The sequence below is a fragment of the Melanostigma gelatinosum genome, assembly GCF_949748355.1.
Source record: "Melanostigma gelatinosum genome assembly, chromosome: 15".
Classification (NCBI taxonomy): domain Eukaryota; kingdom Metazoa; phylum Chordata; class Actinopteri; order Perciformes; family Zoarcidae; genus Melanostigma; species Melanostigma gelatinosum.
Genome location: NC_136648.1, coordinates 20,165,840 through 20,191,943, shown reverse-complemented (window position 1 = coordinate 20,191,943; position 26,104 = coordinate 20,165,840). Strand labels below are relative to the sequence as shown.

The 26,104-nt window shown below is 40.8% G+C and overlaps 1 protein-coding gene across 1 annotated transcript in view; it reads left to right on the top strand.

The window, feature by feature from the left end:
- The first annotated feature begins 5,429 nt into the window (after positions 1–5,429).
- The window catches only part of LOC306789427 (solute carrier family 12 member 7-like), a 31,293-nt gene continuing 10,618 nt past the window's right edge, over positions 5,430–26,104 (top strand). The window contains exons 1-13 of the mRNA XM_079285372.1: positions 5,430–5,858; positions 11,401–11,492; positions 12,229–12,354; positions 18,667–18,813; positions 20,628–20,682; positions 21,334–21,464; positions 21,572–21,681; positions 21,857–21,961; positions 23,089–23,288; positions 23,468–23,629; positions 23,812–23,910; positions 24,074–24,131; positions 24,435–24,609. Coding sequence (XP_079141498.1) covers positions 5,711–5,858; positions 11,401–11,492; positions 12,229–12,354; positions 18,667–18,813; positions 20,628–20,682; positions 21,334–21,464; positions 21,572–21,681; positions 21,857–21,961; positions 23,089–23,288; positions 23,468–23,629; positions 23,812–23,910; positions 24,074–24,131; positions 24,435–24,609 — 1,608 coding nt within the window. The 5' untranslated portion in view covers positions 5,430–5,710. The remainder of the gene's footprint in view (positions 5,859–11,400; positions 11,493–12,228; positions 12,355–18,666; positions 18,814–20,627; positions 20,683–21,333; positions 21,465–21,571; positions 21,682–21,856; positions 21,962–23,088; positions 23,289–23,467; positions 23,630–23,811; positions 23,911–24,073; positions 24,132–24,434; positions 24,610–26,104) is intronic.

The window sequence follows — 26,104 nt, the reverse complement described above, 5'->3', positions numbered from 1 at the left end:
GTACAAATCGGCAAATCTTCCCCTCAATTATTAATATCGGAGCAATAGGAGCTACGGTTATGGGAGTTTTGATGATTTGTTTGAGAGGTGTTTCCCTGTTTTATCTCCATGAAATGGCTTCAGGCACACAGGTGTTCGCGATTGAGCCAATTAGTGATGTTGATAAACACACAGACTCACAGACACACGCGCACATACACTCCTCTCCCTCTCTCTCTCTGTGTCTCTCATACAGTCTTTCAGGTCTTAGGGATCTTTAGAGGTCTTTCCACCCTCCTCCACCCCCACCCCCCCCCCCCCACACACACACATGCTATTTTAAAATAAAAGCCCCACAGAATGAATCCTAACTGAAATGCTTGTGATGAGCCTGTCATTTAATAACTGGTTTGTGTTTATATAACATTATGATTCTGTCTCCTCTCCCCTTCTCCCCCACACCCCACACCCCATTTCAAAATAAAAGCCCCAGAGAGTGAATTCTAACTGAACTGCTTGTGATTAAGCCTGCCATTTAATAACCTCTGTTTATGTGTCAAACATGATGCTTATGTCTCCTCTCCCCTCCCTCCCCCACCCAGTCCCACCCTTTCAAAATAAAAGCCTCATGGATTAACTGTATTTAAACGTTTAGCTCAAAATGAGGCTTTTTTGTTGAAATAATGAATGCTCTTACTAATACTGCGACAACTACTACTATTGCTAATATTTCTAGTATTACTACTACTACTACTAATTCAACTTTTGCTGTTGCTACTATTCCTGCTACTGCTATTACTGCTACCATAAATAGTATTACTACCACTACTGCTATTACTACCACTACTAATATTACTTATACCACAACTGCTAATACTGCTATTCCTGCTACTACCAGTACTAATACTACTACAGCTATTAGTACGACTGCTACTAGTACTACTACTACTGCTACTTCAAAAACTGACTTTACTATTACTACTCCTACTTATTATAATACTACTGCTGTTCTATAAAATACTACGACCACTACTACAGCTATTACTACGACTACTGATTCTACTACTTCTTCTAATTACTAATACTTCGACTACAACTTCTACTACTACTGCTACTACAAATATCACTCCTGCTACAACTAGTACTTATTCAAATGCTACTGATACTGATACTGCTAATAATACTTCTCCTACAACTACAACTTCTACTACTACAACAAATATCACTACCGCTGGAATTCTTTTAAGCTACAGAAACCGTTCGAAGATCAAAATGTTCAGCTCTTTCAGGAGAAGGGTGATATAACTTCATATTTGTAATCTTTCAACTTTTTGAATTACTAAGCTTTTTGCAATTTTTAAAAAATTGGATATCTATTTTCAGCAATGTTTTTGAGATTCATTTCAGCTTTCAGCATTCCAACGCATTTTCAGCAGGAAATGCATTTTATAGTTTGTGTTTATTATCTAGGTAAGTTATTAGGAACAATCACGGACACATTTGGCTGATAGTCACAAGTTCACACGGTGACTAGTTAAACTGCAACACCTGTTGCTCACGTCGCGATCCTGTCGCCATTCAGTAGACGATGGGTCCAATCGAACATGCAACAACAAGACCTTTTCATGCTGCTGACTCATCTGAATGGCCGGGGCTCAAACACCACCTCCGTTGCCAACACGTGCACGCATGATTTTGATGATGTCGGCTGTAAAAGGGTCGATAGACGATTTTTTTCCCCTTTAACTTATCATTATGAATTAAATGTTGGTTGCACAATGGAATGGATATGGAAAAATGACATCATCGATGTTGAGATTGGTTCCCTGTAATACTCCTTTCCACCCAAATTAAAAATGCAGGTTTTTTACATCAAAATAAATATGGTATGGACTCCTCGTCCATTGGCAACAGACTGCAAGTATGCCTTTCTGTTTTCTGTTTTTTTGGTGTGTCATGTTCGACATCACGAACGCAACGGAAAACAGGGTTGGTAAACAGTGAAATTGTTACGTTGGATACTACTTACTACCTATATATACTGTATACGTTCTTTTTCAATCTCTTTTAAACTCAGATTTGTGGCTGAGATGACAAAAAGTAGCAGAACTGAAGTTGCCGAAAAAGGCAACCCGGGTGTCATGTTCCCATCCCTGCCTGTTGGAGTCATTCGTCCCGGGAATGAATGGCAGTTGAAAAGTTGTCTGTCTCCACTTTAAATTAAGTGTATTTGACTAATATTACTACTACTTAAAACGCTTAAAACAAAGAAGTGGCTAAAGTTGTTAGTCAGACGGCAACAAAACAACCTTACGTTAATGAATGTACCTTTTCTTTATGTTTGTGTATTTTTGTTCCTGTTGCTTATGTCATCATGTTGTTGAGAGAGAGAACAAGGCCCTGTAATGTCTGTACTTCCTGCCTATTTAATCACTTCATCACAAACACCATTTCTAAATAATTGTTTTATCAAATGGAGGATAAAACAAAACTCTATGATCAAGTAGAATAGAAGTAGATTCTATCGAGAAGGAAACTGCAATTAATTTGCTATCAGTATTAATAATTCAAAGCTGGATTCTCATATTAGATAATCAGGAGAAATGAGGATCCTGGAGCCAATCCACAGAGGGCCACCTTGGCCCTGATAAACATGCGTCCGTTTGCCCTGATGATGCGTTTTGCGGTCTGACAGCACAGTGCAGGCAGTTGAAATGTATTCCCTGTGTGATGACACGATATCGTCCAAACCCTCCAGTATGTTTGCTCAGCTACCTGGTTTTGGACTGGGGGAGTCAGTAAACAGGTAGAAAATGCCACAAATAGAACCTAGCCACTTAAGAACATAGTCTTGAGGGTGTTCTGTCTGCGTCAGCACTGACCTTTTTGCTGTTTGCGAAAGGGATTTTATTTCAACTCGAACTCTCTCGCTCTCCCCTATTTTTTTTCTCCAACATTCACACTTAAGCCATCTGAGAGGTATGAAATGGCAGTTTTGTCCACGGCGGAGAAGCCGGGGTAGTTCAGTTGTGGGCCAAGCGATATCCCGACAATGATAAGCCGATTCCAGCAAATTAATGTTTGGCATTTTCAAGGTAGTTGAATCTTTTGAATCTTGCCGAAAACCTCTACAAGCAAGCATGCATGCATGTAAACAACGCATGCATTTCAGCAGGAGCTCAGAGTCAGCACAAAATGATTGAGTGTCTTCAACAGCACTGATACTGATACTTGTTGTCACAAGTCCTCAAGCCACTGAAGTATGTATTTCTGCTTATTACTACCTCCTGCTGTAAACCATTGCTAAAACCTGTTTGCACTCATTCACCCGCTGGTTGCTCACGAAGCTATAAATGTCCTTCCTTCTGAGTTGGACATTGACCGAACGTCTCTCAGTCTCTACTATTCACTGTCAACTCAAATGTTTAGTCCTCCGTGAACCTACAGCACCCTCTGCTGGCATTACACGGGCAGACCTTGTCACTATCACTTGATGCTGTATGTGATAAAAGGAAATGTAGAACTTCTTGAAAGAACTAAAGAGCTGGTTTAGAATAAGAGTTATAACAACATTAGTCACTTCCACAAAAACAAGAACGGTTAAAGTGAAGGTCAACTCGAACGAAAAGCGAATGCTGACTTTAAATATTCCAAAACTCAGCTCTTTGTCACTTAGCTTAAGAAAAACAATATGCACATCTCCATCGTACTCTACTTTTCTAAACAAAGCTGAACAAATAGCAGTTTTCTGTTGTGGTATCCAGTGTGGCTCTCGTGTCTGGGAGATCATCTGGTATCAGGCCAGCAGTAGAAAGGGTGTTGGCAGGTTAAACATGAGCCGTGTTTGCTTTCACTGCTGTTCCAATCCACTTCTGTCCATTACGGTCTACATTTCACGGCACACTGTATTTTACGTTGACTATCACAATTCTCAGCGGTTTTGAAATAGACCTGCCGACGAATACTCAAAGGCAAACAGCTGGTCAAACATCTGGGCGGCCGACATTTTTTAAATTCAATATCACTACAATGTTGTGTTTACTTAAGTTTAGTCAGAGAATCATGGGGAATTGATCAACATGTGATACAGCTTTGAGTCTTAACTGAGTCTTGAGTCCTCCGTCAAACAAACACACTGAAGAAAGTCAACAGTGTTGTGTAAAGTGGGAGAGTTTTCAGATCCAGAGACCAAAGTAAATTTAATACTGAAGAGAGCTAACACTGTATCCGGAGCCAAACACACACACACACACACACACACACATACACACACACACACACACACACACACACACACACACACACACACACACACACACACACACACACACACACACACACACACACACACACACACTGTCATTCCTCGATGTGTCTTTGGAGAGAAAGAGAATGACAACAACATTAGCACAGTGAATATTCAAGACACTTGTGTAGAAATACATGGCTTAGAGTCCACACAGACAAACTGCATGATGACAAAAGAATGAAGAATAAGCTAAAATGTCCCTTTAAGTCCCTTTGCCCCTCCAAGGACAATTCATGACTTTGATGTATTTCATTTTTTAAATGGAAATTTCATGGTAGTGCCCCCCAAAAAAGTGCCATCTTTGCTTGCTTTCACAGATGTCATAGATGACAATGCTACAGAAGAAAATCAAGACTGATGAAGACATGAGACATGCAAAAATACACATTCCCACTGTATACAGGACTCATTTTCCAGTACTTGCATTGCTGCATATCCTTTGAAAGGAGGTTTTCTATAAAAGCCTACAGCGTGTCAAGATAAATGTCCAAAATTCTTGGGAAAACCTTGCGTGAGAGTGCCAATGACATCATTCCCACAAACTGAAAACACTTCATGTTTATTTCTGTACATTGTTAATCACAAACTCAGTCTTGTTCCCCTGAGACTGTCCATTGTCATCTATGCTGGAGCATAGTTCGTGCCCAAGGCTCTCAAGGTGTTTCCTTTGCCGGCACAATGCGAGTGCGCATGTGAGCGTGTGTCAGCACCGCTACCCATAATGCACTGTGGGGGGAAAAAAAGTAACACCCATTTTGTTTACCTGGAGGAAGTCAGAGACAGAAACTACCAGCCTGAAGAGAAGAAAGAAAAGGAAAACCAGTGGAACGGAGAAAGAACAGGAGCTTGTGCTTGGATTGCCCCTCCTTCAACACGAGCCAGCTGTTTTCAGTCAAAGTGGATTTGATAGGTACTCTGGAAACGTTTACAGATACTTAAGAGTTTGTTTCCCTGCCTTTTGGCATGACAAAGGTGTGAGTCAGAGAAGTGGGACGGTCAGAGCACTGGGAGGAGCTGCAGTGGTTATGGACTCCAACTCTGTTCATATGGTAAACAGAGGGTCACATGGGGCAGTAGTCTTGGAGCAGTAGGAGGGGGGGGAGAGAAGGGAGCGAAAGGAACAAGGAGAGAGTGAAGAGATACACATGCTGCAGGACTTTGGCCTGCCTCATGCACAGGAGGCAGTGGCACTTTCACACTGAGTTTAGAGGACACACCATTACAAAGAGGAATGGAACCAAAGCTTTGGAGCGAGTGCCATGTTGAGGTCAAACTGAACTGCCTCACCGGGGCTTTGTTTTGACTTACTTTGGATGTTGTTTTTTTTGTCTCTTCCCTGTGGGGGTGAAAATTGGAAAACACTCAAGTGCCATCCCCGGACACCCACTTTAAAACTTTCTTCCAGGCATCTGAGGAGCCAACATGCCCACCAACTTCACCGTTGTGCCGGTGGAGGATGCAGAGGGCAGCGGCAGCAGCGCGGCCGCTGCTGGGGGCAGAAAGCCTGTCAGTTTGGGCAAAATCTTTGGGGAGGAAGACGATGAGGACAACTCACAAGGACCTCACCCCGGTAAGGACACGGTGTAAGACAAAACCTCTACTTTGGCCTGAAGACATGCTCATACAGCTGGGGAGGCCCGCTTTTAAGACCCTCTTATTCCTGGAACCTTATCCCAGCATGCACTGGCTGTTGAAATGTGCATGCTTGATGAACTGTATGCGCCAGTGTCTAATTGAACTCGTACAAACGGAAGCACACTGACACAAACAAACGCACACACAGCTGTTAAGTGTGGCGTCGTTCAACTAGCTAGAACTTGCAGGGCAGAGTTGATTAGTGTCGTGGCAGGGGGTGGGGTATGTTGTCGCTATTAAGTCTGTGGAAAGCTGTTGGAGCTGTAACTACAACAGTTTTTAGGTTGAAAAAATCTTCTTCATCCCTGTTAAGGCTGATTATTTCACCTCCAAAAATGACTTGACATAGAACCTACGCAAAAATAAAGATACTCCTCACTTGGAGGAAATGTAGCAAAATTTCAGCTCTCTTGTTCATTATTAACTTCTTTACCAAAGAAAATAAACTTCCAATATACGGGATTCAGATCATTAACATTGCAGCCACTAACTATTTGCTATGTAAAGATAGAGTGGATTTATGCCCCCCCCAAGCAGAGAATAAAGTCGCTCTCCGATAAGCACTTTTAGCGCCGCTAGCAGCGTTAGCCACCCGCTCAGCCGTCTCCATGTTAAAGAGCCGCTGAGAGACAATAGAAATACTTCCAATCTCCAGTATAGCACCTTTAACGTTTATTATTTACAGACCGTGTATTTCTGTTTTGTTAGCTGTCTGACTATTTGCCTACAATTGCTGTTTATATTTAGACCAAGATAATGGATTCAGTCACGATTCATACATTTAAATGTGTGATTTAGTTTAACTTCACCAAATCGTATAAACTATTATTATTATTATTATTATTATATTGCAAGTCAAAAGCTGAGATGGCAGCTACAGAAATCTGCTAAGGTAGTTTAGGATCGCTGCTGAGCATTTGCTAAGTAGTAGTAGCTAACCTTTTTTCACATTTGGATAAAGACACTGCCTCGTTGAACAATGATTAAAAAGTAAATTTAGCTTCAGCTAAGGCCAAAGTTGGGTTTACAAACTTTTGAATGACGGGCCAGAGTGAAAGAACAATATATTATGACAGAAGTATATGAAATATTAATGATTTGCTGCTTATTTGTTACACCAGACAGTCTCAGGACAGATTAAGAGACAAGATGGAAACAGACACGTAAAAGGCCAAAAAAGCAAGAGACGGACAGAAAGAGATGCAAAAAAAGACCAAAAGAAGGGCATTGCACCATCTTCTTGCGTCTCTTTGTGGCCGTATTGTGTCTCTGTAGTTGTTTATGTTTCACTCTGTAGTTTTTTTGTGCATCTTTGTGATTGTTTTGCATCTTTGTGGTTGTTTGGCATCTCTTTGTGGTCGTTCTGCATGACTCTTTAGTCGTTTTATGCCACGTCTCTTTGTGGTCATTTTGTGTCTCTTTGTTTAAACCTGGCAAGATATTTATTGGACAGTCTCTTCATTTGTTCACTCATTAACTTCTTATATACTCGCTGTGATTTTGGACACAGGGAAGGCACGCTAACTTGATTGCCCTTAAACCAAGTTTCGACCAACACCTTCTTTACAGTCTTGTCTCCAAACATCCTGCTTTGCTTTAACATCGATCATGTGTCGTGTGTAATGCCACTTATCATTTCAACTTTACATTCCACCAACAAAGCTGTAGCTTGTTATTAGCTCTCTTTCTTTATCTGTCTAGGTGGCTATGGCAACTTAACGTTTATGACAAGGATGAAGAAATCTGAAAACGAGTCAGCAAGTTTTCTTCAGTTTCTTGGCGGCAATAAGCAACGAGATGAAACTATGAATGCAGATTTTGGTGCTGTGGTGTCTTGTCTTCTTGCCTTTAACTAATGTTTCTGTCTGTGCGTGTTGGGGGGTTCAGTCACCATCAGAGATCAGTTCAGATTTCCTTGTGGCTGCTGTTCATTTTAGCAAGGCTGATCCACTTTCGGAGTGATCTACTTTGGTAACTACTCTGATGCAACGTGACAGAATGCAGCGTGTTCAATTGCCAAGCGTGCCAAACAGGTGGTGAATTCCACACTACGATGATAACATGCCTTTGTTTGAAGACGTAGCATTTTTTACAGCAGCATTCACGTGCAAGGCAATTCCTGTTTAGCAGGCAGCTATGGCCTACCCTGCCCGAGGTTATAGGAATCATTGGTGGTTCACTGAGTTGTTGGGTAATTCAAACATGCAAATTGTTTCACTGAGCGTACCAACACCTGGAAATGAAAGTACAAATCAGTCATTTCCAGGAGGTTATGAAAATAAAATGTTAAAAAAATGACAAAAGATCTTATTTTTTAGTGTGAAATGAAAGTCTTTGTCCACATTGTCATACAACAAGCTCAGTTGCAGGTATTGTACAACCTGTCCCTTTAAAGTATTGCTCAATTTGTAGGAAAATGTACAACAGCTTTAATGTATCGTAGCTTTAATGTATGTCACACAGAAACAAATCGATCATGGATGCATTTGTTTTTCTCTCGACATTCAGTCAGAAGCGGTGAGATTTTCAGAATCTCTCTTAATCACAAACACACACACACACACAGGCACACAAACTGACACCATCGGCATGTAGTCACTATGCTAAACTAGGCTAATTTTGGCTGAGATATCCTGGCTTTTAATCCCTTTGGGTTTAGTCCCAGCAGCACTGGATCCTACATTTCCCAGAATGCAACTCAGTAGCGCGCTATCGTTAGGCCGAGCCTCAAGCAGAGCTGAGACGTGGGCTACAGAGGCCTCACTCCACAATCCCAGAGCCACAGACCAATCGTGCAACTGTAGATGATGATGAGTAACCTGAACTTGATGTGACAAATATGTGGAGTGCCCCTTTACAATATTTATACATGTTTTTTCCCCCCACTGTGAGCAAATTCCTAAAAACCAAACTGTCCCTTTAATGGGAGCCCTGCACTACAGCAGTACAGTGGGTACTTGTACTCTTCAGGTGTTTCATCGTAGAGGCAGAAGTCATGGAACGTTAAGCACTCAGTGCTGATGACACAAGAAGTTATCTGTCGAAACAATAACATCTCCGTACAATCATTTTCCAAAGCACTATATCCTATGACTGGTGTCGTGTTTGGTGTTGTTCCACTTCCAGCTTGAAATATTGTTCCTTAGGCTGCACACAACACACGTTTTTTTGCATTTTGCAGGTCTAGCAGAAACCTTAATTTATGTATTTCAAATAAAGTTTGAAGTTAATCTAAAACATGCACAATCCAAAGTTTCCCACTTAAAGATTACTGTATTGGACAGTGATAGCTCGTTTCTAAATGTATGGTTGAACTTCATCCCCTGAGATCAAATATTCAGTTATTCAGTTGTATATGAATTTATATTCATTTCCAACTTCTCTTTGACGAATTGCCAAAAAACGTTTTGACACCCCACTCCTAAAAATTGCATTAAATTCACATTTCGACGTAAAAACCTGTGGTGCTAACATTATCAGAGTGTTAGCATGTCATTAACTAGCGTTAGCACTTCTATGCTACGCCAGCTACACTGAATGTTTAAACATGCTGCTTTTGCTTTGTAATGATTGTACCAGTAAATAAAGACCTACCCGGCTTGACAGGAACACTGTTGTTCCTTAATTTCATTGTCGTCTGTCTCGATCACCAGGTGATGTGATGGTTCACTTTCACACTGTGATCTGTAGGCTTTAGCTTCTACCTTTATCTTTTTAACCTGTTTTTTGCTGCTGATCAGTTTTGCATCCTGGATATATCCTTCAAACACATATTGTAGACCCTTCTGTCTGCTTCTCTATAAAATAGCTTTTTTACTCTCCAAAAATTAGATCATATCTTTGAAGGAACTGCAGTTTGTGACAGTGTGGGCTCCATGGTAGCTCTGTTAGATTGCGAATAGCGAAGGGTCAATTTGTTTTCCGTGCTTCATACCAGAGGAAACTGTATTTTGATTTGTACATATTGTGATGTACTTGATGAACTAAACCTCTAACTTGCTGTTGAATATAATAAATAAATAATAAGAGATACTTACACCTTTACAATCTATCGTGCATTCATTTAACTTCTGCATTCATTGATAAAAGGAAGACATCTGTCTTTTTGTAAAACATTTCATGTAGGTTTAGGATGAGACTGAAATTATATATGTGTGTTGATCTGATTCCAGAGTCCAACAGACAGCTCAGCAATACTGTGACATTGTTTCAAAGGAACATGCTAGAATAGCTGCATGTGCACTTTACTGTTCTTGTGCATATTGCTAAATATTCCATGAAAGAAACATTATGCTGGTGAACTAGACTATTTGTGTGTGTATGCAAAGTATAGTATGTTTTGCTGACAGAAGTACAGTGGCAAATAAGTATGTTAGAGGCAAATCTTCACATTCCTACAGCATATATACTGTATGTACTGTGTGTTTGTGTGTGTGTCAGTATGCACAAAACATGTCCATTTGTATGTGATAGACCTTTAGTGCTTAAAGCTACTACATGGTACTTTCAGTTTGTCTTGATTTTGAAACTTTTGTCAACGACTATTTGAAGACGTTGATTTAAACGTTCACGTTTAGACCAGATTTCACCGGAATTTGCAATATTGGGTTTCAACTTAGAAATATGGATGTGGTTTCCTAGTAAGCCTCTAGTCGAAAATGTTTTTCGTCTCAGTCAAGAATAACATGCTTGGTATGTTCGAAACTAGAAATTGCGTCAAAACTAAAAAACTATGTTCCTGTCAAAGTATTTAACCAAGGACTATGTTATCTTCGCCAAAAACATCACATCTTGTTACTTACATATCGACAGCAATGGTTCACAACGATCGGCTGTGAGAAAAGACAGACCGCCACATCGCCTGAGACTGCAATTCTGCATGAAGCGAACCTTGCTCTCGGTACTTACAGAATCGGCCACCAGATGGCGACAGACAGCAACAAGTATCACTGTAATCCCCGAGCCAGAGGTTTCTAATTACATCTGTTTCATGTATTCGTCTTAAATCATGGAAGTCTTCAGTAATATACGAATATTGAGCAATATTCATTGTGTATATTACTATTTCATTGTTTTGGGGAATTTGTGTTATTTGTAACATGGCTTTATATAAATAAATAGTGTTTTGAAGTAAAACTCCCACTAAATAGTCAAGATGTAAGCAGTAAACATAGAACCTGCCTGAGTAAATCTTTATCAAGTGTATCATACATGTTGTATTTGAGTGTGTTTTTATCTTGTCCCTGTTGTAGTAAAGAGGTTATAGTAAAAAGACTGTACTTGCCTAGCATTTGCCACTTCACTGCTACTACAGTATACAGACACCACACATACACAGATACTACACATATACAGATACTACACATATACAGATACTACACAAGAACCGTACCTGGTAATCCAGCTGCCCTGTCCCTTGCTGCTCTCTCAGTGGTGTGTATCTTACAGTGTGAGTATTTGTTCTGTGTATCCACCAGGAGATGACCTTCGGAGAGAGTCCACTCCGTTCATCAACACAGACGATGACAGAGAACGTTATTATGAAGGCAAGAACATGGCCTTGTTTGAGGTAAGACAAAAATGATTTTTCTCAGAATGTCTGCTGTTTATGAATGTTAAACAGTTTGATGCACCAAAAAAATATAAGGTTACGTTTTAAAAGCAAATTGGTGCTGAAGATTTATGGATAACTAATTACAGGTACGTTATTGAAAGTTTCTGACACAAAAGTTCCAAACCTTCAAATGTGGGTAATAATAGTAATGTTAATTGATAAAAAAAATATTAATTTAATAGAGTGCAAGATGCAAAGTGCTTCATGGCAGCAGATTTAATTCAACCATTTTTAAACCGATATAACCACTTCCGGTAATGTGAGATTGAAATGTAAGATAGAAGCAAATATAAACTAAATTAAGAAAATAAAAGACAATTCAAATCCAATAAAAGACACAAATAGAATCAGAATTTGCATTCTGATAGAAGTCTGTAAAATAAGGTCAGGGCCCTGACTGCAAACGCTCTGTCCCCTACTTTTAAGCTGGGAGACTGTGGAACAAATATCAGACCTCTGAATGAGTATCGTAAACTATGTTTACAGGCTGCTATGTTACAAAGAGGTGAGAAATATAACAAGCAGCGAAGCCACAAAGGATCTTTAAAGTAATCAATAAGATCTTAAATTCAATTCTAAACAAACCGAGAGACAAACAGGAGCGACGTGGTGGCGCGTCTCAGTTCTTGTTCAAGCCGAAATACTCATGCTTTGCTTCATTCGTGCTTTTTCTTTCTCTGTCTCCCTGCAGGAGGAAATGGACAGTACCCCTATGGTGTCATCTCTTCTCAACAAGCTGGCCAACTACACCAACCTGACCCAGGGTGTTCGAGAGCACGAGGAGGCCGAGGATGGGGTCAGGAGGGTCACTGTCATGGTGCGGACCAACGTGTTTTTTTAAGCCCACGTGATGTTTAGTCGGGATCGTCAGTTTGGATTTTTTTTTAAAGCGGTCAACATGTAGCAAACTAATTCTGGCAGCTTTTAAGGATGCTGGCGGCTCAGCAAGGGTGCCAATGCAGGGCAGTCTGTTTTGGGGCCTTTAAATGCAGTCTGTTACTTCCACCAGCCCACTGCGTTGTTATGATGCATGACCCCCCCCCCCCCCCCCCCCCCCAAAGAAACTAAAGTTTCCACGTGTGTCCTTGTTCTGAAGTGTTTCATCTTCATTGTCTTTGTTGACATCAACATACTGTCTTTGAGGGCACAATTACCACCTGTCTTTCTGAAATCCATTCAATGTGTCCGCAGAAATGAATGAGTGAAACCACATTTCAAAAGAGATAACAATTAGCTGTTGGTTATCTAATTCATCTGTCAGGAATTGTTAAGAAAGAAAAAGGCAGGACGTTGAACTTCAGTGTACAAGCTTCTGATTTTAGATATATGCAGTAAGGCAAGGCAAGGCAAGTTTATTTGTATAGCACATTTCAACAACAAGGTAATTCAAAGTGCTTCACATAAAACCATTAAAAGCATCAAAACATAAGGCAAAATAAAAGGAGATTTAAAAACAATTAAGAACATTCATTGCATGAAAACATTAAAAAAACAGTATAAGAAATAAAATACAGTAGTAAAATGCAGAAATGCAGGAAATTGATTAATATATTAATTTAATCGGGTTCAATTAAAGGCAGCAGCAAACAAAAGTCTTCAATCTTGATTTAAATGAGCTGAGGGTCTCAGCAGACCTGCAGCTTTCTGGGACTTTGTTCCAGATATGTGGAGCAGAAAAACTGAACGCTGCTTCTCCATGTTTATTTCTGACTCTGGGAACAGAAAGTAGACCGGTCCCAGACGACCTGAGGGGTCGGGATGGTTCATAAGGTAGCAGCAGATCAGAGATGTATTTTGGCCCTAAACCATTCAGTGCTTTGTAAACCAACAGCAGGATTTTAAAGTCAATTCTTTGTTGGACAGGAAGCCAGTGCAAAGACCTCAGAACTGGGGTGATGTGGTCCACCCTCCTGGTCTTAGTGAGGACTCGAGCTGCAGCGTTCTGAATCAGCTGCAGCTTTCTGACGGACTTTTTACAGAGACCTGTAAACACACCATTACAGTAGTCCAGTCTGCTGAAGATAAATGCGTGGACAAGTTTTTCCAAATCCTGTTGAGACATAAATCCTCTAATCCTTGATATATTCTTCAGGTGATAGTAGGCTGATTTTGTAATTGTCTTGATATGGCTGTTCAGGTTGAGATCTGAATCCATAACTACACCTAGATTTCTGGCTTGGTTTGTGGGTTTTAACATCAGTGACTGAAGCTGAGCGGTGATTTTCAATTGTTCGTCCTTGGTACCAAAAACAATTACTTCTGTTTTATCTTTGTTTAATTGAAGAAAATTCTGGCACATCCAGTTGTTGATTTGTTCAATGCAGTTACCCATCCCTTGTATGGGATTATAGTCCCCTGGTGACATAGTTATGTAGATTTGTGTGTCGTCTGCATAATTATGATAACACACTTTGTTGTTTTCCATAATCTGAGCTTGTGGAAACATGTAGATGTTGAACAGAAGAGGCCCCAGTATTGAACCTTGGGGAACACCACATGTCATTTTAGTCAGCTCTGATGTGTAATCAGCTACAGACACAAAGTATTCTCGGCCCTTCAAGTAGGATTCAAACCAGTTAAGTGCTGTGCCAGAGAGTCCCACCCAGATTTTTAGTCTTTCTAGGAGTATGGCATGGTTGACCGTGTCGAATGCAGCACTGAGATCTAGTAACACTAAGACTGAACTTCTGCCATTGTCTATGTTTAAGTGGATGTCGTTGAAAACCTTAACAAGAGCAGTTTCAGTGCTGTGGTTCTGTCAAAAGCCTGACTGGAAAACATCAAAGCAGTTATTTACGGCCAAGAAGTTGGTCAGCTGTTGGAAAACCGCTTTTTCAATTATTTTACTTCAAAATGGGAGGTTTGATATTGGCCTATAATTTTTCATTGTTGCGGAGTCTAAACTAGCCTTCTTTAGGAGTGGTTTAATAACTGCAGTTTGTAGGGCTTGTGGGAAGACACCTGAGAGAAGGGATGTGTTTGCAATTTGTAAAAGATCAGTGGTCATGCAGTTTGAAATATTTTTGAAAAAGTGTGTTGGTAGAATATCCAAGCAGCAGGAGGATGACTTCAGATGTTGTATAATGAAATTGAATTGAATGAAATTGTGTCATGATATTTGAATGGATGTTATTCAGAGATCGGGACAACACATATCCTGTGGTTGGTGTGGAGGCACTGACTGCTTGTCTAATTTTCTGAATTTTGTCAGTAAAAAAGGAGGCAAATTGATTGCATGCCCAGGTGGATTGGAGTTCAGCAGCTACCGACACTGGAGGGTTTGTTAGCCTGTCGACAGTAGCAAATAAGGCGCGTGTATTGTTCTTGTTTTTGGTTATGATGTCAGAGAAGAATGACTGCCTTGCATTTCTAAGTTCCAAATTATAATTGCGAAGTCTCTCTTTATAGATGTCACAGTGAACCTGGAGATTAGTTTTTCGCCACCTGCGCTCAGCTTTCCGACACTCTCGTTTCTCCATTTTGACCAACGTAGCATTTCTCCAAGGAGATCTTTGCTTACCCGAGACAACCTTCACTTTAGTGGGTGCAATGGCATCAATAATATTTTTAACTTTAAAATTGAAGCCATCTACAAGCTCATTGACTGAGAGGCAAGAGAGGGCTGGTGTGGAGGAGAACTTCTGAATAAATAGTTCACTGGTGTTTTCAGAGATGTAACGCTTTGTCACAACCTTGGTTTGGACATTTGTGTGCAAGGAGATTGCACTCTCAAAGAAAACACAGAAATGATCAGAGAGTGCAACATCAGTCACAGCGACCTTGGAAATGTTTACACCTTTGCTGATGATTAGGTCCAGAGTGTACCCCCTGTTGTGGGTGGGTCCTGTCACATGCTGAGTCAGATCATAGTTATCAAGGACACCACATAGTTCTATCGACTCTCTGTCCTGGGGATTATCAACATGGATATTAAAATCACCAACAATAACAACACAGTCAAAATCAATACAGATTACAGACAGAAGTTCAGTAAACTCATCAAAGAAGGTTGCACAGTATTTAGGCGGTCTGTAAATGTTTAGGAATAAAGCTTGAGTTGAATTCAGAGCCACATATTCAAAAGAACTAAAATGACCAAAGGACATCTGCTTGCATTGAAGAGAATCATTAAATAAAATAGCAACTCCACCTCCTTTCTTATGTGCTCTTGTTTCAATCATGAAACTGAAGTTGTGAGTACTGTGAAACAGTAGAATGAGTTTCTGCCAAAAGACAAATACATAAACCCATCTTTTGAGTTTTGCAGTCCAACAAGCTTTAAATACAGCTTGGAGTTTGGAGTACAGTAGAGTTTACTGTAGGCATTGGTCTTTGGGAGGATATCACGAGGAGAGAAAGCAGCTTGTAGACATCTCCAAAGAATGGGCTGCATTGTTAATTCAATCAGGAGAGACTTGTTTCATAAGTTTAACAATGATTTATTATACAAGCGTCAAATATGAAAAAGTGCAAAGTCTTTGGCTATTGGACTCCATCCTGAAGTACTATCACCGAGGGTAGGGATACTGAGGTCCAACAGGCCTAATCCCCCCTTGGAGTCCAGACACTGGTGGTGGTGATGACAGGAGTCGCTGCTATCTGATGATGAATCAGGAGCACGACTGTGATGCTGACTGGAGGCGACTGGGGTGGAGGAGGGTTGCATCTGCTTAGCTGAAATGACACCTGACAGCAGCAGAGAGGAGAACACTATTTAAAGATTGACAGCAACGATATGATTGGCTTGAGGACCCGGTGTGCCGAATCTGGTTGGTTACTTAAAAGTGCACGCCCCCAATCAGCTGATAGAGTAATTACAAGGAGAGGAAAGACAGAGATTACTAGTGAGTGTCTTCCTGATTGAACTTGCGCTTGAGCTACATAAAGACGTGCCGTGAGCTTTAAGTCTTTCTTCTTGTGGAAATCCATTTCCATGTCAAATGTAGGGTAACCAGCCAAAGAGCTGCTTCTATGACTGTTGTGTTTTTAAGTATCTCATAATTATGACTTTCTATCTCATCATTTTTATTTTTTTGCTGGCGGATTCGGCCTGCGGGCCTTGAGTTTGACAGCCCTGCTCTACTTAAAACAAGCTGCGCTGGAAGCAGAGCAACTGAGGAAGACAGTAGCTGTGCAATGAGAAAATAAGCAAATGGGTTTAGAATACATGTAGTGTATTTATGAAAAATAATGAAATGATAAAATAGCTATAACTTTGTGATTCTGTCAGGGCCAGCAGAGAAGGCTTAGCTGGCCCTGACGGCCCACCACTGGCAGACAGCGAGAGACAAACATTCTGACCTTTTCAAAATCTATATTCAATCACTTTTGCCAGACGCTGAAAAAAGAGAATCTGTAGAATTTTCTAATTCTGTTTATAATCATATTTCCTCACATGAAAGCCTAAATGCTTTTTCAAACTTTCTTCCACACTGCTAGGAATACAAAAAATACTGGACCCAGTATTTTTTACCTTAAAGATAGCTAGAGGTAGTTACATTTAAATATATTGAGTCTAGAATCAGCCTGAAAAAAAAGATAAAACCTAATTGCTCTCATTACTGACGGCTGCACATGAAAGTTGTTGAAAATATTCTCCTATCACAACAATACTGGCGTCCCTGATTGCCCTCCTGTCTTCGGGTGACACCCAGTGGGACCTTGAACTGTAGCTTTGTGTTAGACACTGATGATGTTACAGTGAAATCCGCCCCCCCGAATCAGCTGAAGAGCTGCGCTTTTCCTTTAAAAGCGGAGGTCTGAGACGTGCAGAGGGAGAGTGAGGGGGGAGAAAAAAGCAGTAAGGAAGAGAAAGACGACCTGACACGAGAGACAAGATGTGGGATATCTGGAGATCAACGTCAGGCACGTCACAGTATTTAGGCAGACAACTGATCGCAGTGGAGAAAGCGCAGGACAAAGTGTTTGTAACTGGGAAGATGGTACGTACGCTTGGTTGTTGGGGAGAGAAGAAGGTATGATAGTAAGTGTTTGTGCAGCGTGATGCATACTGTAAATATCATGGAGCATATGGGAAATGATAGTGAGGCTGTAAGCACAACAATGTTAGTTTGTAACTGAAGCTGTTGTATGGATCCTCGACGATACTTTATTTGTAATATTTTTTATATATTTTGCTTTTTAGATGTAAAATAAAAAAATGTGCATATGTATATTTTTCCCCACACTGTCAAAGAATAGAGTTTAAAGATACTCAGTGTGGATGTTTGAGATTTTGCATGTTCTAATAATAGCATATTATTCTATATTCTATATATTATTATTATTATTATAAATGCTGACAGTCAAATCATGTCTTCATGCTCTTATTGCACCGGGGGTAGAATTTGCAGAGTCAGGACAGCAACTGGAATGTCTGGTCCATGTTTGTAAAGAACAGTTTCAGTGTCATTTGAACCCTTTTCTCTGTTTTCTTTAATCATATTTGATGCCTTTCTATTGGAACCGCAATCAGGCACAAGATGCAAAGTTTGTGGGAATTTGAAACCCCCGCCAAGAAATGTCTTTGCAGTGAAGTAGGAGACAGCTTATGTCCGGCAGTTACACTTTTTAAATGTGCAGTATATTTTCATATTCGTATAATAGATGCAAGGTTACCAGGTTGTTTAGCATTAAAGCGCTAACTTTTTTATGAATCTTAAAACATGTTCTGTCCCGGAGTCTTAACATTTTGAAAATAATTTCTGACAGTTGTTAGGGTTAGGAAAAGATTGAACAGTTAATAAAAATGAAATGCATCAACTCTTCGTGCACAACTTGACTCTTCCGTTACATATAGACCGTAAAAGGAAATTCTAAATCACATGAAGTCCGCCTGTAAAACAAGGCACGTGCAGATAAAAATGGCTTAAGTTCCAATATTAAGTGTTATTAACCAGTTTTAAAACGGTAAAGAAAGGAAAAAACTATTTTCTTTCAAAGCTTATTTTCTTTAATACCTCATAACATGTCAGAAGCACATCTTTAGTAATGTAACATGAATGTAATGTACATAACTCTGTGCATAAAGGAATCCAAAGGTCACATGTATCATAGGAGTCTCCCTCTCATGTTCACCCTGTTGATCCTCACCTCTGTGCACGTGTGCGCTTTGTTTATCTGTCCCCAGGTGCCCCAAATGGGAACCTTCATCGGAGTTTACCTGCCCTGCATGCAGAACATCCTGGGCGTGATCCTCTTCCTGCGTCTCACCTGGATCGTCGGCACAGCAGGAATCCTGGGAACCTTCGCCATCGTCTCCATGTGCTGCATCTGCGTGAGTGATTCACAAAAGCAACCGCGGAACGTATTGACTTTCTCCTGAATACAGACATGATCAGCAGAAAGAAACGGGCTGTCAAACTGAGTGAAGGGCTCACACTCTTTGAAATGAGATGCGTTTTTTTGGGGGGGGATCAAAATGGGAGTGGTGGCACCAACGACACTGTGAATGAAGGAAAGACAAACAAGCGAGGCCTCCTCTCGGCCGTAATTCTATGTCTGAGGTTCAGTCTGAGATTTAGAGCATGGCAGACAAAACTGCAGGCCAATCAGCACACCCTCCTCCGGGTCTTTGATGTCGATTCATGCCCGAGCATTCTGTCAGAATAAAGAGGGGCCTTTCGCAAAACGAGCAGAACATTTGTGTGTCATTTACAACATCAGCGGCTCTGCGGCTAAACAGAGAGCTGACTGTTTGACAAGTTTGAACTTAAAATGCTCAGCGCTCATGTGATGTGAATAGCCGGCACTCAACGCAAAGAAGATACATTTCAGAGATTGTTTTCTATGACACCCAATAATGTTAGCCATATATTCTAACATCAATTGTTACAAGTTTAACTGTATGATAGTATGTATTATTTAATCAAATACAGGCAAATGTACTTTACGTTGCCCTTTAGTTGATGGTTAACATTTAACCGTTTCCTTAGTTGTGGGATGTCAGACAACTGTTAATTGAAGTCGATGGATTTGGCTCAAGTTTACAGGAACACTGACTTTAAGTCTTTGTTCTTTTTCGAGGAGGAGGTCAGACATGTTTCAAGTTGTCTGGAACGCAGCATTAAACCACAACACCTGTACATGTAATGACTGAAATGTGTTCATCGTGTTGGGTATCAATAACTGTCAGATACCTGCCAGACCTTCGTCCCATCTATCCTCAGTGCTACGCCCCCTGAAAAAGGGGGATAAATAATTACCAGAGTGATGTGATGGTTTTTCCTCAGCAAGAACTTTACTGCAATGAGCAAAAGGCCGCGGTTTCCCCCGAGGTATGTCTGTGGAGACCAAAGCAATCGATCTCAGACTCAAGATCAAGACCACTGTGTAGATCACAGTTTAACACTAATGTTAAATTACACCATAAAGAACAATGTAAACAATGTAAGAAACACACATTCTTAGTATTTCAACCTCACATGTGATGAATTTGAACTCTTGTGGATTTTGTAAAAGGTCATGTTATTCATGAATGCTCTTCTGAATCACATCACAGATTTCAACATAACAGACCATGAAATTAACATTTTCTGTAAAACTTGTCACACCAGCGTGATCCCACACATTCAATTTAGAGAGAAAGAAATTCAAACAGCACACAAAATACCTCCAAACTAAAAACCAAATTCGACCGTAGAAGTGACTGTGACTGGAACATGATGTGGTCAGAGTTGGCTCGGTAAACAATCACTTATAAAGCCACCGTAAAAACACGCATTGATTTTGGGGCATTTCCCTTTAAACGACACGCTGTTGCAGTTCAACAGTTCTCCTCGTTTCTTTCCTGTTTGGGATCTGGACTATAAAAAGCAGGACTATGTGGACCTGCATGGGATTGACTGATGGGATTGACTGGTTGTAGCATTGTTGCTGTGGACGTTTGATGTGTAACTGTATCTACGTATGTGTTACTCTGTATTACATGAACGTATTGTCATGCCTGAATGACCAGCAGTGGTCCTGGCAGTATTTAATAACAGTTTATCCTGTGAAACCGTTTGACACTAATACATGAAATGCAGCTGGCGAACATCTTTCTTTTCTTCCATCCAAAACCTAACATGTGTCCTTTTTGTTTCAACACAGACCTTGCTCACGGCCATATCAATGAGCGCCATAGCAACCAACGGAGTTGTCCCAGGTACATTATGAAACGTTGCGTTCATTAGTATTATTGACTTTTTTATTTTTCACGTGATTCATTTACCACTGGCAAAAACCGTATGTAACATTCTGTGGCTATGTTACGGTGATTGGGCCTGACACAACAAAGAGTCACAGTAAACACATGTCACCCTTTGTTCAACAGCATATCTGTGGTGAGAACACTGTCATTTCCTAAAAACTTCACAGGAAAGATTCATAGAGGCAATCATAAAAACAATATATCCCCCCCCCCTCTAGAATCTGCTTGACACATTATGATAAATAAGTGTTTGACTGAAAATCCAACTGTCAACGGAAAACCTTTAAACTCAATAAATAATTAAATGTTTTTTACTGCATTATCTTTTGATTGATGATCAATGCTCGTGCTTTTTTAAAACTTTGTTCAGCACTCTTCCTCATAGGCCCATACAGCCCCAAAACACTCACTCACTTCTCTCCACTCTGACACTTAATTGCTAAATAATTAGATAAACATATTAACATTTTGATCAAATCAGAGCTTCTCCCATCATCCCCAGTGAAAAATGGAAAACACCAATTTTTTTTTCTCAAAATAAAGTTTCAAATACCAAGGAATACCTGTACCGGCAATCGAACTAACTGGGATTTCATTTCTCCAAAGCCGGCGGCTCGTACTACATGATCTCCAGATCTCTGGGGCCTGAGTTTGGAGGAGCGGTGGGTCTCTGTTTCTACCTGGGAACCACCTTCGCTGGATCCATGTACATACTGGGCACCATAGAGATTCTGCTGGTAGGTTACCACTCTGGCGGATAAGAGATCGGCCACGTCGGCAGTCACTTCTGCTGCATGTTAATGACACACTCACTCTCTTTCTGGTGTCTCCTCCCCACTGCCAGACCTACGTCGTTCCAACAGCACCGATGTTTAAAGAAACGTCAAACAATATGCGAGTCTATGGCACTTGCTGCCTGCTCCTGATGGCTCTGGTGGTGTTTGTGGGGGTGAAGTAAGTATCCACACACACACACACACACACACACACACACACACACACACACACACACACACACACACACACACACACACACACACACACACACACACACACACACACACACACACACACACACACACACACACACCAGCAAGCAGACTCACATGTATTCCCGTTCTTTCTGCAGGTATGTGAACAAACTGTCTCTGGTGTTTCTGGCCTGTGTGGCTCTCTCGATCATGGCCACTTACGCGGGAGTCATCAAGACGCTCATCGAACTACCAGAAATGAAGTGAGTTCCTAAGAGCTGAAAAATAATTTCTCATTTAACGCTGCCATGTTTTTCAGGACAGAAATGTTCTTATCGGCGATATGCTAAATTTAACTCCCTTAAATATTGGATATTTATGCAAAAGTACAAATGGGATGCACTTCATTGCATTCATTGATTGTGACTGTTATGGTCACGGCTGTGACACATTGGTTTATAATATGTGTAACACTAACAACATGCAGGTGTTGTGTGTGTGCAGTGAATTGGGCTGGTTGTATTGAAGCCACGGTATTCCTTGACTCCTGTTGTGTAACACATCTGTTACATCTGATACAAACATTGTGGCCCCTGCTCCCGAGTTGCCAAATACGGCAGCTTGATCAGAACTCTACGTGGCCCCAGTTGTGCTCGGTGTAAAGGAGGCAGTCGGGTGACGGAGTGTAAAGAGCGGCAAAGTCCGCATTTGGCAGGATGTCGCGTTGGATGGATGGGTCCCATGTGAAACCAAAAGCCTTATTTTAAGATACGTAAGCAAGTTTAGTTACATAATGCCACGTAACATACTTAACTTGCGTTGCATAATTAACTATGCAACAAATGTTAGTGTACGTGAGCATGCCCCAATTTTCTAGCTCAACGACGCTGCTCTGCACTGCTTTCATGTGAAGGTTCCAGCTGATAACAAAGTCCCGAACCCTCGCCGTCGTTGCGGTAGCGTAGCACACGCTCTGGTTCACCCTCAGGTAAACACTGTTAGCTTTGTCAGCGCTGTTACCGCTGTTTGCACTGTTCGCTGCAAGCCGTCTGCTCAGCTGTCGCCGCTGTGTTGGGAGCCACAGGGAGGCGATCCCTCTGCTTCCACTGGATATCAAATTCAGCGCAATTAACTTGAACCACAATCTTTTCCTAAACCTAACAAAGGTGTTTCTTGTAGGCAACAAAGTCTATTCTCAAAAGCGGAAACAAAACTGACGCTAGAGGGCTACGTTTAAGTGTATGACCTCTCACCAAGCGGCTGATTTGACAAGTTGGGAGTGAGAACATGTGCAAAACACAGCGTTTAACAACCACTGTAAAAAAAAAGAAGAAATTGCAAATCCCTCTTTCATTCATTGTACACATTTTTTTTCTTCCATCCTTCACAGTGTCTGTCTGTTGGGGAACCGATCTCTGAAGAACGATAAGTTTGACACGTGCGCCAAGACGGAGCTTGTGAAGAACGTCAGCGTGACCACGGATCTATCGCACCTCTTCTGTGACAACGCAACTTGTGACGATTACTTCGACCTCAACAACTTGACAGAGTTACAGGCCATACCTGGGCTCCTGAGCGGAGTTATCAAAGGTGAGAAGAAGGAGGGGATGGATCCTGAATGTTTCCTGTTCATGAAGCTAAAATCCAGTATTGCTTCTCTCACGTGCCACCAGGCTAAATGGTCAGCTTTGTCCACAAGACATTCACTGTCCAACGAGAATGAATCCTCATGTTCGTCCGGCTGTTTCTCCTCCGTGTCTTTCTGCTAGACAACCTGTGGGGCGACTATGGTCCAGCTGGTACGCACATAGAGAAGAAAAGCCAGCTTTCAGTACAAGCCAAGGACTCGGGCAGAAAATTGCCCTACGTCTTCAATGACATCGCAACCTACTTCACTCTGCTGGTGGGAATATACTTCCCCTCCGTCACAGGTAGATCAAATATCAAACACAAATGAATAGGTTAGGACTCTAACATATTGAGGAGAAATTAGGATGATTATGATGTTATATTGAAACACTTTGAAAAGAGACGGAAGTAGACATAAGTAAAGGATCACAATACTTCCTCCAAAACTGAGTCTAACTCACGTTGTGTGTGTGTTTGATTTCAGGTATAATGGCTGGTTCCAATAGGTCTGGTGATCTCAGAGATGCCCAGAGGTCCATCCCAGTAGGAACCATAATGGCAATTCTCACCACCTCTTTCATCTGTATCCTCAATACATATATACACACTACAGTGCAAACCATCATATGTGTAGGAGGTGTGTCAGGTGATGTCAGAGAGCAGCAACTCTGATTTTGCCGATTTTATTAGATTAAGCTTGTTTACCGCAAAGTAAGTACGTATTTCTGTCTTAACTTCTCGCTCAGACATCTCCTGCGTGGTCTTGTTCGGAGCCTGTATTGAAGGAGTGGTGCTGAGAGACAAGTAAGGGTATTTTTTTTTTAACTCTGTAGAGAAACAAATGGCAGCAACATTGGTATTTTAGAGGTAATAGGTGATGGAAAGCTTTTGTTCTTTTAAATAGTTAATTTGCGTGAAATAAAAATGTGTCTTTGACGTAGCTCACACAGCAACAGTGCACTTTGTGTTGTATCAAAGATGCTCTATATAATAAAGATGATGCACACGTCCTGTTTCCTAAGTGGGCGTGGTCATGGCCATGACTCTCAGTGGGCCGTCTCCTTTCTGAACTGCCTCTCATGGTGTGCGTGCTTATGGTGGTTGCAGGTTTGGTTTCTCAGTCAAAACGAACCCGGTGATTGGCATTCTGGCCTGGCCATCGCCTTGGGTGATTGTGATTGGCTCGTTTTTCTCCTGCTGCGGGGCGGGGCTTCAGAGCCTCACCGGCGCCCCCCGGCTGTTGCAGGCCATCGCTCGGGATGGCATCATCCCGTTCTTGCAGGTCAGTGTGAGAAAGACCTGTATTTAAAAAAAAAGTTGTATATGTTACAGTCCTGTGTGCGTCACCCAAACACAAAATGACTGTTGGTGTGTGTTAATTTTTGATCTGGTATTGAATGGGTTTTTTCAGCTTCCTCTCATGCCCCATGACACTGCCGTGTGCTGGCGTACTAAGACAGTCACGGCATTGCTTTGCTCACCTTTATTTTGTGCACTAGAGGGCTAATCCTCCTAATCCTCCTAAATTTAGAGCAGCTTCCAACTAAGCCGATGATTGATGATAACTCAAGACAATGTGCCTCATTCACCAATGTCTTCCAGAATTTTTTCTGTAATTTTCTCTTGAGAAAGTTCTTTAGGAAAGTCCCCAAAAAGGGCAATAGACTGCAGGGCCCCATGCAGCATGCCGCATATAAATAACATATTAGTATTTATTTTAAAAGACCATAATGCTTTTACAAAATAATGAAATTAATTATTGATCATATTATAAATAGTTAAAAAATATTATATATCAATTTAAATCCTATGTTACACAACTGTAGAATTGAAGAGAAACACAACAACCAATTATTTTTGGACAAACACACTCATCACGTGAAAGAGAAATTGTGGCGTTCACCAATTTTTACATTCGTGGAATTTCCGCTTTGGTCCAGATCTGTCGTACCAGTCGTGTCGGCTACAGATTCTGCACAAGGAAAAAAAACACTGAAATCACTAGACAATAATCTGAAGGAATTTGGAGTTATAGTATGATACCAAAATATTATATATTATTTTTAATCAATGATTAAAAAATAATATATAACTATTATATATATATTAGCATATCATTCACCAGATTGCCATGTTGTTTTTCATGTTTTTATTTAGTTAGGAAACCTAACCCCAACAGCTGCCTGTGTATCTTTATGCAGGTCTGAACACTTTCACCATCTCTTGTACTGTAGGCCATAATCCTCTCTGGTCCAACCTGTCTGTGACTCACATGACCACCTTACATATCATAACGTTGTCTCACGCCTGCTCGCCATGCTTTATACCATTAATTCATTCAAATTGTTTCAGAAAATTCCTTTTTTTTTACTCTTTGGTCACATTTTTGGGATTGAAATGTACCCACAAAGGGGCGATCAGAAAGTCTGACACGTCCATTTTTAAAAGTGCACCTCTTCGTGACAAGGTGACATTCATCTGGATTGGTGGATCTGAATTGGAACACTCCTATGAATAAACCTCACCGACATTTAAGATAAGCAAGAGGTCCTTTGTGGGATAATGTGGGATAACCCATCACAATTCCCTCAAGGTGATGCCGTTCATTTTTCTCTGACGTTTTTCCTTGATAAGTGACTGAAATAATGAATCATTTGTCACATATACAATATTCTAAATATGCTACATTGTACGATTCAAACCAAAGAAAGCAACCAAACATGTAATGCTTCCTATAATATATTAAATTCAAAAGTTTTTGACCATGATGATGAGAT